This window comes from Pseudochaenichthys georgianus, unplaced genomic scaffold (genome assembly GCF_902827115.2).
Source record: "Pseudochaenichthys georgianus unplaced genomic scaffold, fPseGeo1.2 scaffold_2376_arrow_ctg1, whole genome shotgun sequence".
NCBI classification, from domain to species: Eukaryota; Metazoa; Chordata; class Actinopteri; order Perciformes; family Channichthyidae; genus Pseudochaenichthys; species Pseudochaenichthys georgianus.
In genome coordinates this window covers 1-11644 of record NW_027262953.1, presented here as the reverse complement: position 1 = coordinate 11644, position 11644 = coordinate 1, and the positions used below count along the sequence as shown (strand labels likewise).

Sequence of the window (11644 nt, the reverse complement as noted above, 5' to 3'; positions counted from 1 at the left end):
AATAATACTTTTTTCAGAAAATCTCTAAATTCAGATTTTTTCTCTCAAAGTTTTGACTTTTTCCTCAATTTCCAAATGTTTAAATCTGTATTTTACCTTTTCCCATTCTTGTTGTAATTTTAATTTGAAGGTTTTATTTTTAAATATCCTGTGTATTTCCCTACAGGGATACATTAATATTTATCTTATTTTAACTAATTTAATTGGTTTAAATTTGAACGTAAAATAGGTTGATATACTGGATATATTTAATTTTTTTAAATAGGTCTCTTAGAAAATACACTTTTGTGCATCGTCTTCTTTGCTGCTGTGACGGATCAAAAAAGTATATATTATTATTTTAAGCGTCCGTAGCCAGGTGAGTGAAGGAGGTGTTGGGGTGGGTGGGAGGGGGGGGGGTTACCTGGATGGAGGGGTAGGGGTTGGAGGAGCAGGAGGGGAGGGGGCTGTCCTCTCCGGGGCTACAGAGGGAGGAGGAGGAGGGGGAGGGGAGGTCCTGGAGGAACGATGAGGAACCGTCAAAGATCGACTCCAGAGCCACTTCCTACGGGACAAAAGGAGCAGGACGGAGTCTCGCGAGGGTCAAAACACAGAGAGAGAGAGAGAGAGAGAGAGAGAGAGGGGTGAGACAGGTGAGGAGAGACAGAGGCGGGAGGAGGTGAGGAAAGACAGGTGAGGAGAGACAGAGGTGGGAGGAGGTGATGAGAGACAGGTGAGGAGAGACAGAGGCGGGAGGAGGTGAGGAGAGACCGGTGAGGAGAGACAGAGGCGGGAGGAGGTGATGAGAGACAGGTGAGGAGAGACAGAGGCGGGAGGAGGTGAGGAGAGACAGAGGGGAGAGACGGGTGAGGAGAGACAGGTGAGGAGAGACGGGTGAGGAGAGACAGGTGAGGAGAGACAGGTGAGGAGAGACAGGTGAGGGAGAAGGAGGTTCTGAAAACATGTTCTAAAAATAGATTCTGTTTCTAAAACCATGAACGATTGGATCTGAGCTCAATGTTACTCAAAGGAGACGCAGCAACGTTTAAAGAGGAAGGAGTCCTGACTCACTTCCTGTCCCCTGCTCTGGAGGTCTATGGTGCTCTGAAGGTGTGTTTAGTGATTGCCCCATTGACTCACTTCCTGACTCACCCTCCCCTCTCAAGCACGCTCTAAGTCCCTCCCCTCTCAAGCACGCTCTAAGTCCCTCCCCTCTCAAGCACGCTCTAAGTCCCTCCCCTCTCAAGCACGCTCTAAGTCCCGCCCCTCTCAAGCACGCTCTAAGTCCCGCCCCTCTCAAGCACGCTCTAAGTCCCTCCCCTCTCAAGCACGCTCTAAGTCCCTCCCCTCTCAAGCACGCTCTAAGTCCCGCCCCTCTCAAGCACGCTCTAAGTCCCGCCCCTCTCAAGCACGCTCTAAGTCCCGCCCCTCTCAAGCACATTCTAAGTCCCGCCCCTCTCAAGCACGCTCTAAGCCCCTCCCCTCTCAAGCACGCTCTAAGTCCCGCCCCTCTCAAGCACGCTCTAAGTCCCTCCCCTCTCAAGCACATTCTATGTCCCGCCCCTCTCTCCTGCACGCTCTAAGTCCCTCCCCTCTCAAGCACGCTCTAAGTCCCGCCCCTCTCAAGCACGCTCTAAGTCCCGCCCCTCTCAAGCACGCTCTAAGTCCCTCCCCTCTCAAGCACATTCTAAGTCTCGCCCCTCTCTCCTGCACGCTCTAAGTCCCTCCACTCTCAAGCACGCCCTAAGTCCCTCCCCTCTCAAGCACGCTCTAAGTCCCTCCCCTCTCAAGCACGCTCTAAGTCCCTCCCCTCTCTCGTGCACGCGCTAAGTCCCTCCCCTCTCTCGTGCACGCTCTAAGTCCCTCCCCTCTCAAGCACACTCTAAGTGCCTCCCCTCTCTCGTGCACGCGCTAAGTCCCTCCCAAGCACGCTCTAAGTCCCTCCCCTCTCCTGCACGCTCTAAGTCACTCGCCTCTCAAGTACGCTATAAGTCCCTCCCCTCTCTCGTGCACGCGCTAAGTGCCTCCCCTCTCTCGTGCACGCGCTAAGTGCCTCCCCTCTCTCGTGCACGCTCTAAGTGCCTCCCCTCTCTCGTGCACGCGCTAAGTCCCTCACCTCTCCCGTGCACGCTCTAAGTGCCTCCCCTCTCTGGTGCACGCTCTAAGTGCCTCCCCTCTCTCGTGCACGCACTAAGTGCCTCCCCTCTCTCGTGCACGCACTAAGTGCCTCCCCTCTCTCGTGCACGCGCTAGCTGCCAGAGCATGTGAGAAAGCGAGAAGCATGGCTGCGAGTGGGAGTGCAACAAGCCGCTGCGCCTAGGCTTGTTGAGGCCAGAAGCGAAAAACAAAAAAGTTGTTTGAGATGATGCTTAATTTTATTTAATACAAATTCTAGTCATTTATTTAATTTATTGTTCTCATTGTTTAAAAGTTCTGGTTCTGGTGTGAAATAAAGCACAATAATTACATTTAAGACTGTTTCCCTTTTTTTAAGAAAAGTATCGAAAAAGAATCGGAATCGCAATTCTTGACTTGGTATCGGAACCAAAATGCCGGTATGGTGACAACACTAACGCATTATGATTTTTGCAATGAGGACATGCTTCCTAATGTTTCTGATCAAAGCGTTTCCTGCAAGGCGTTTAATGAACACACAGAGATAAAGAGGAACCAGGAAAGACAGATGTGAGAAAATGCTGAAAATATAGAAACGTTAAAATGAAAGAAGGGGATTTTCTGCTTTGACATTTAAGATTAAACAGTTCTTCTTCTTTGTCGACACATTACAGTGGGTTTAAAACGATGTAAAGTCAGTTCAACACTCGCTACTGTATGTTTTAGTGATTTAAAATAATGTTTCTGGTTCTAAGTGAAGCTGTGAATGAGCACATATACAGACCGAGATAAAGGAATACAGATCATGAATAACTAACGTATATATTTCACCGACGAATAACAGAATTAAAGATTTGTATTATATATTTAAGCATCTTAAAAAAAGTCCATTAAAAAAAATAATGTTTCTGATGAAACGAGAAGCAGTGAAGACAAAGAGAGGGGTGGTGTATGTTCCGCCGTACCTTCATAGGGGAGATGTGAGCGTGAGTTACGTATCCGTGGACGTTCTCGATCAGCGACAGGTTTCTCTCCTCCACCTGAACGAGCTCCGGACCCTCCTCCGTCAGCTGGGGCGAGTCCTGAGGGGACGAGTCCTCATCCTGCTGCCGGTACTTCTGCAGGAGGGACAAGAGGGTGTTACAAATACAGTGGGGCAAAAAGTATTTAGTCAGCCACCAACTGTGCAGGTTCTCCCACTTGAGAAGATGAGAGGCCTGTAATGTTCATCCTACACTTCAACTCTGAGAGACAGGACGGGGGAAAGAATCCACATCGTCTGATTTGTAATGAATTAATTGGTAAATTCCTCGGTAAAATAAGTATTTGGTCTCCTACAAACTCCACTATGGCCGAGACCAAAGAGCTGTCAAAGGACACTGCCTGAGTTGTGGTCGCGCAGTGATGATCCTTATACCCATATAATCTGTGGAATATCAGCTTTAATCTGATATCTTGTTTGTGCAGATCCGATAAGTAATAAAGTATTTCTACCGTGAGTTCTGTGCTAAGTGCGTTAGCATTTTGTCTCTCAGGGATAATTCAGAGGCTTGGCGTTAGAGTTGTGTTTCGTTAAGCTGAAAGTGCTTCATATCGTCAGGTAGCGGAGTTTCTTCCTGTTAAGTGAGTATGAACCCTGGACATTTTCAAAAAGCCCTCAAAACGCACCTTTTTACCGAGGCTTTCCCCACTGTATAGTTAGTTTAATAGGTTTATTTTTCCGCTACTTCCCCGCCCACCCCCTTAACCTGTCTGCCTTTTTTCCCCTACTCCCCCCCCCCTACCCGACTTGTAAAGCGACCTTGGGTTTCCTGAAAGGCGCTATACAAATATTATATATTATTATTATGACACATTCATGGTTTGTTCAATGTTAAGAAACCCTCAGACGCCGTTTCTTGCAGATTTCGTGTTTTTGCCGCCGGGGGCTTAACTGGTTAAGCCAGCGTTGAAGATTTTCTTACGTTTTTTTTTATTGAAAACCAAAATAAGAGCATGTTGGTCGAACAGAGTGGTCAGAAAACCAAAGAAATGTGTGACGGTTCTACATTTTAGAGTACAAATATTTTTATTTAAGAAAATATGAGGATTTAAAAGTATAACTGTGCAATACAATTATTTATTTTTTAAATTCATAATTTCCAAGTTAAAAAGGATTCGATACAAATATGTAATTAAACAAACGAGTTATAATTAAAGGTAAGGCAGGTAATTTTGGAGAAACCGGCTCGAGTGGCTAGAATTAGAAAATACACAGCCGGAAAAATCTGCCCCTTCCTCACAGAGCCCCTCCCCCAACACACAGGAACACGCACATGACCAATGAGGGCAGAGATCAGTGTGTGCCCCGATGGAAGGCTGACAGGCAGGCAGGCCGTCCAGTTACTTCAGCCGGCTCAGATGATTGGTCGTGCTTTTTACAGCGCCACGGCTTCCAGAGAGGATGACATGTTTTGTTATGGATTTGTTGTCAAAGCACTTCAGATATTCATTGCTGTCGGGACGTTAAAAGCTTTCCATGGAATATAACAACAAGAGTATCTCGAGCCGGTTTCTCAAACGTACCTACCCCACCTTTAAGGTTAGCAAACAATATATAACAATAAGTTAAAATATAAAAAGGAGCACAAATTTGAATTAAATCAATTAAATCATGTAAAATGAGAAAATGTCAGAAACCTACACATTTTAAACAAAGAATGTGTATAATTCCTGGACATGTGATCAGTCGTATTTGGTTAAATTACCGTTTCCGTCCAAAACATGATAAATAAACATATTCCCTAAAATCTGTCTTTATGAATCTTAACATCCAAAAAGCCGCTGCCGCACCCTTTTTAACCGATGTTCCCGAGTACAGAAACACAAACGGTCAGTGAACGTCTCATGAGGCGACAGATGGTCGAGCATCAGGAGGCAAGAGGACTACAAAGACTCAGAGGAAGAACTACAAAGACTCGGAGGAGGAACTACAAAGACTCGGAGGAAGAACTACAAAGACTCGGAGGAAGAACTACAAGGACTCGGAGGAAGAACTACAAGGACTCGGAGGAAGAACTGCAAGGACTCGGAGGAAGAACTACAAGGACTCGGAGGAGGAACTACAAAGACTCAGGAAGAACTACAAAGACTCGGAGGAAGAACTGCAAGGACTCGGAGGAAGAACTACAAGGACTCGGAGGAGGAACTACAAAGACTCAGGAAGAACTACAAAGACTCGGAGGAAGAACTGCAAGGACTCGGAGGAAGAACTACAAGGACCCGGAGGAAGAATTTCAAGGACTCGGAGGAAGAATTTCAAGGACTCGGAGGAAGAACTACAAAGACTCGGAGGAAGAACTACAAAGACTCGGAGGAAGAACTACAAGGACTCGGAGGAAGAACTACAAGGACTCGGAGGAAGAACTACAAGGACTCGGAGGAAGAACTACAAGGACTCGGAGGAAGAACTACAAAGACTCGGAGGAAGAACTACAAAGACTCGGAGGAAGAACTACAAGGACTCGGAGGAAGAACTACAAGGACTCGGAGGAAGAACTACAAGGACTCGGAGGAAGAACTACAAAGACTCGGAGGAAGAACTACAAAGACTCGGAGGAAGAACTAAAAAGACTCGGAGGAATTACTACAAGGACTCGGAGGAAGAATTTCAAGGACTCAGAGGAAGAACTGCAAAGACTCAGAGGAAGAACTACAAAGACTCAGAGGAAGAACTACAAAGACTCAGAGGAAGGACAACAAAGACTCGGAGGAAGAACTACAAAGACCAGGAAGTGAGAGCGAGAGCAGGAAGTGACAAACAGACCAGTTTGCAGGCGCCAGAACAAAACTTCATGATGTCACACTGTAACAGTCATCATATACAATAACTGTTCTGTAATGTCTACTTCGTCACATTTCACCATCGTCTTCACTCGAGTAAAAACACTCAAAACATTCAAACGGAAATTATTTCAAAATAAAAGTTCTAAGGTTTCCGAGACAATCATTTCAAGAGTTACAGCTTAAAGTGATAAAAGATATCTGTTTTGGAAACCTGGCAGAGTACGGAGATACTTCACCACAGAAGAAAGATAGCTGCATTTAGTAAAGCGGGTAGTGTGCAGACGTAGGAAGGAAACTGATGATTTTAGGCAGGTAACTAAGTTCAAATGCACTCCGTCACGTTCACACCTAATAGTCGCTTCTCTCGCACCAGACCACAGTTTGTTACATTTCATTCTTCAGAAGGCTCGGTTTGCGTTCACACAGCCAAACTCAAACGGACTATAAACTTTAAACACAAGTCATGTGCTCGGAAATGCTGTTCACCCATTGGTCAGACATTAAGGGGGTAAAAACGCACATCCCGGCAATTTCTCCCGGAGCCTCCGCCATGGAGCACCGGCCCTTTCTGCAGGTTGTTCTCGTGCTGCTGTTCATCTGGAGATCGACAGACGCTAGCGGCCCGCGCGTAGGATTATATAATCGGACAACGCCCGTTAAAAAACATTAGAACACAATGAGAGACGTTCTGCAGTCAGGAGGGCGTGTTCTTACTTTCATGTAGCTGACGGAGCATTTTTACTGTTACAACTCTTCATTCTGCTTCGCTCTTTAACTGAACAACCGCGGATGTCTTGAAAAACTCTTTCGCTAAAGATTTTGAAGATATCCGCGTTCTTGTGACTCGTAAATCCGCTTCCTGTGTTTCGGTGCGGACTGCGTTCACACCAGCGAGGAACCGCTCCAGAGTTCGCTAGCAAGCGCTCCGAGACCACCTCCACCAGAGTCCGGCTGTTTGGTTCACTTCAGAGGGCTGCGTTCACACCGACCCAAACGAACCAAGCGGCTGAACGCTCCAGGGTTCGATTCCACCGGACTGAACGCGGCTGTGTGAACGCGCCCTGATATTCCACTATTATTCACATGATGACATTATACAGAAATTAGGTCGTTATATTTTTTGCAAATTCAGAATTAGGCTTTATTCTGAATTTAGTTGTACACTACCGTTATGCATGTAATGTAATATACATATGTTTACAAATGTATTGTCTTGCATGTATTGATGTTTTCAAACCTTTATTTATGCAGGTGAATCCCATTGAGATCATTGATCTCTTTCTCAAGGGTGACCTGATGTACAATATGCACCTTTAATTCAAAAAATGTTAACTTAATATTTGTTTATGTTTTGCTTCACATTAACATACGTTTTGTTATTATTGTAGTACAATGTTGACGTTAAAATGTTTGCTTCTTAAGGAATAATAATATTCCTATTTTATATTATTTTATTAGATACATTTTATTTATTTATTTACTTACAAAAAAAACTTATTAAAAAATGTTTCATTCATTCTTTTCCAAATGTATTTTGTTATTAATTTCTCAAGTAAAAATGTATATTTAAAAATGTTTAAATATACATTTAATGTATTTTTTCTTGGTAGGCCAATTTTATCCATGTTTGACATTAACATACCATTTTGTTATTATGGTACAATGTGGACCTTTTATTTTGTATTTCTTAAGGAATGATCCCATTTTATTAGATTCATTATTTTACCTTTAATTATTTAATAAATTATTTTACATATTTATTTTTGTTATTCATTTCTCTTCTTTGTTTATATTAAATTAATGTAAATCAATTGTATCCATGTTTGAGGATCATTATGGGATACCTCACATTCCCAGTAGGAAGTCTCATGGTTTCTCTGCAATTAGCGACAGTCCTTTCAGAATAAGAGCTGGTGTCAGAGCGTCCTTCAGAATAAGAGCGGGTGTCAGAGCGTCCTTCAGAATAAGAGCGGGTGTCAGAGCGTCCTTCAGAATAAGAGCGGGTGTCAGAGCGTCCTTCAGAATAAGAGCGGGTGTCAGCGCGTCCTTCAGAATAAGAGCGGGTGTCAGAGCGTCCTTCAGAGGCTCTCAGCTGTAAAAATGGAAATGTGGACGTAGGAATCAGAGAGGAGTTTCCTCCTCTTCTTCATCCTCCTCTTCCTCATCCTCCTCCTCTTCACTACGCCGATTCCTGCCGGCCAAAAGCTGCTATAAATAGTGCCGGATGTAGCAGGATGTCGGGAGGAGGAAGATGAAGAGGAGGAGGAGGAGGGTTTCTGGATGATTCAGGGACACAGCCAAGCGAGGAGTAATATCTGATTCTTCATGTCGTCTATTTTTACATCTTTCTGCTCCTCTCAAACTCAATCACTGAGGATGATCAGAGCACGCTGAGAGCTCGGCTCACAACATCTAATACACTGATCTAACATAGAGTGGTGCAAAATACACATTTGTACTTTAACTATTTTATTTATGTTATGTTTTTATCTATTCATTTTGTGTGTGTGTGTCTGTGGCTGTATCTCTGTGTCTGTCTGTGTGTGTGTGTGTGTGTGTGTGTGTGTGTGTGTGTGTGTGTGTGTGTGTGTGTGTGTGTGTGTGTGTGTGTGTGTGTGTGTGTGTGTGTGTGTGTGTGTGTGTGTGTGTGTGTGTGTGTGGCTATGTGTGTGTATGTGTCTCCTCAACTGTGTGTATATGTGTGTGTGCGACGGCCAACTCCACAACATCAACCGTTTCAGGGCTAAAGGTCAAACCACCACCATATCGATCACGGAGCTGCAGAATGCGGACGACAACGCCCTCGTAGCCCTCTCGGAAGAGGACCTACGGCGTATCCTATCAGCCTGAAAGCATACAAACGGCTCGGTCTCGCCATCAGCATAAGAAAGACCCAAATCCTCCACCAACCCCCACCAAACAGCTGTACGCCTGTCCCACCCCCAAACATCTCCAGACTGGAACATGTGGACCCCTTCCCTTCCCTCGGCAGCCTCCTATCATCACAAGCTGTTATTGATGATGAAATACACCATCGCCTCGGCTGCGCCAGTGGGGCTTTCTCAAGGCTAAGGAAGAGAGTCTATGAGAACCGTGACGTCCAAGCAAAGACCAACATCTTGCTCTATAGAGCTGTGGTGCTCCCCACTCTTCAGTATGGATCAGAGGCCTGGACCACATCCAGCACGGAGGCATACCATCAGAGATCCCTCCGAAAAGTGACCAGGTCATGTGACTCGAGTCCACACCTCCGCTACATTCCAGAGGTGGGACCAGGTCATGTGACTCGAGTCCACACCTCCGCTACATTCCAGAGGTGGGACCAGGTCATGTGACTCGAGTCCACACCTCCGCTACCTTCCAGAGGTGGGACCAGGTCATGTGACTCGAGTCCACACCTCCGCTACATTCCAGAGGTGGGACCAGGTCATGTGACTCGAGTCCACACCTCCGCTACATTCCAGAGGTGGGACCAGGTCATGTGACTCGAGTCCACACCACCGCTACATTCCAGAGGTGGGACCAGGTCATGTGACTCGAGTCCACACCTCCGCTACATTCCAGAGGTGGGACCAGGTCATGTGACTCGAGTCCACACCTCGGCTACATTCCAGAGGTGGGACCAGGTCATGTGACTCGAGTCCACACCTCCGCTACATTCCAGAGGTGGGACCAGGTCATGTGACTCGAGTCCACACCTCCGCTACATTCCAGAGGTGGGACCAGGTCATGTGACTCGAGTCCACACCACCGCTACATTCCAGAGGTGGGACCAGGTCATGTGACTCGAGTCCACACCTCCGCTACATTCCAGAGGTGGGACCAGGTCATGTGACTCGAGTCCACACCTCCGCTACATTCCAGAGGTGGGACCAGGTCATGTGACTCGAGTCCACACCTCCGCTACATTCCAGAGGTGGGACCAGGTCATGTGACTCGAGTCCACACCTCCGCTACATTCCAGAGGTGGGACCAAGTCATGTGACTCGAGTCCACACCTCCGCTACATTCCAGAGGTGGGACCAGGTCATGTGACTCGAGTCCACACCTCCGCTACATTCCAGAGGTGGGACCAAGTCATGTGACTCGAGTCCACACCTCCGCTACATTCCAGAGGTGGGACCAAGTCATGTGACTCGAGTCCACACCTCCGCTACATTCCAGAGGTGGGACCAGGTCATGTGACTCGAGTCCACACCACCGCTACATTCCAGAGGTGGGACCAAGTCATGTGACTCGAGTCCACACCTCCGCTACATTCCAGAGGTGGGACCAGGTCATGTGACTCGAGTCCACACCTCCGCTACATTCCAGAGGTGGGACCAGGTCATGTGACTCGAGTCCACACCTCCGCTACATTCCAGAGGTGGGACCAGGTCATGTGACTCGAGTCCACACCTCCGCTACATTCCAGAGGTGGGACCAAGTCATGTGACTCGAGTCCACACCTCCGCTACATTCCAGAGGTGGGACCAAGTCATGTGACTCGAGTCCACACCATCCGCTACATTCCAGAGGTGGGACCAGGTCATGTGACTCGAGTCCACACCTCCGCTACATTCCAGAGGTGGGACCAGGTCATGTGACTCGAGTCCACACCTCCGCTACATTCCAGAGGTGGGACCAGGTCATGTGACTCGAGTCCACACCTCCGCTACATTCCAGAGGTGGGACCAGGTCATGTGACTCGAGTCCACACCTCCGCTACATTCCAGAGGTGGGACCAGGTCATGTGACTCGAGTCCACACCTCCGCTACATTCCAGAGGTGGGACCAGGTCATGTGACTCGAGTCCACACCTCCAGCTACCTTCCAGAGGTGGGACCAGGTCATGTGACTCGAGTCCACACCTCTGCTACCTTCCAGAGGTGGGACCAGGTCATGTGACTCGAGTCCACACCTCTGCTACATTCCAGAGGTGGGACCAGGTCATGTGACTCGAGTCCACACCTTTGCTACATTCCAGAGGTGGGACCAAGTCATGTGACTCGAGTCCACACCTCCGCTACATTCCAGAGGTGGGACCAAGTCATGTGACTCGAGTCCACACCTCCGCTACATTCCAGAGGTGGGACCAGGTCATGTGACTCGAGTCCACACCTCTGCTACATTCCAGAGGTGGGACCAAGTCATGTGACTCGAGTCCACACCTCCGCTACATTCCAGAGGTGGGACCAGGTCATGTGACTCGAGTCCACACCTCCGCTACATTCCAGAGGTGGGACCAGGTCATGTGACTCGAGTCCACACCTCCGCTACATTCCAGAGGTGAGACCAAGTCATGTGACTCGAGTCCACACCTCCGCTACATTCCAGAGGTGGGACCAGGTCATGTGACTCGAGTCCACACCTCCGCTACATTCCAGAGGTGGGACCAGGTCATGTGACTCGAGTCCACACCTCCGCTACATTCCAGAGGTGGGACCAAGTCATGTGACTCGAGTCCACACCTCCGCTACATTCCAGAGGTGGGACCAGGTCATGTGACTCGAGTCCACACCTCGGCTACATTCCAGAGGTGGGACCAGGTCATGTGACTCGAGTCCACACCTCGGCTACATTCCAGAGGTGGGACCAGGTCATGTGACTCGAGTCCACACCTCTGCTACCTTCCAGAGGTGGGACCAGGTCATGTGACTCGAGTCCACACCTCGGCTACATTCCCATGTCCACATTGCACAAGAGTAATCAGGTCCAGAATCGGCCTCTACGCCTGAAGACCCAC

The 11644-nt window shown here is 47.7% G+C and overlaps 1 protein-coding gene across 1 annotated transcript; it reads right to left on the bottom strand.

Annotated features, from left to right (window-relative positions):
* Nucleotides 1-340: 340 nt before the first annotated feature.
* LOC117442045 (discs large homolog 1-like protein) lies at nucleotides 341-3324 on the bottom strand. Its single transcript, XM_034078039.1, has 3 exons — nucleotides 3295-3324; nucleotides 3060-3212; nucleotides 341-544 (listed from the first exon to the last, which is right to left on the bottom strand). Exons 1-3 carry the CDS (start codon nucleotides 3322-3324, stop codon nucleotides 341-343), a joined length of 387 nt encoding a protein of 128 aa, XP_033933930.1.
* Between the last annotated feature and the right edge of the window lie 8320 nt (nucleotides 3325-11644).

What these genes read in the sequence shown, in the direction of transcription:
- LOC117442045 (XM_034078039.1), bottom strand. Translation starts at nt 3,324, where the DNA reads ATGAACATTACAGGCCTCTCATCTTCTCAA. An exon ending in CAGGCCTCTCATCTTCTCAA is followed by an intron (nt 3,213 to 3,294) that starts GTGGGAGAACCT and finishes TCCCTCCTGCAG; the next exon opens with AAGTACCGGCAGCAGGATGA. An exon ending in CTCACATCTCCCCTATGAAG is followed by an intron (nt 545 to 3,059) that starts GTACGGCGGAAC and finishes TTTGTCCCGTAG; the next exon opens with GAAGTGGCTCTGGAGTCGAT.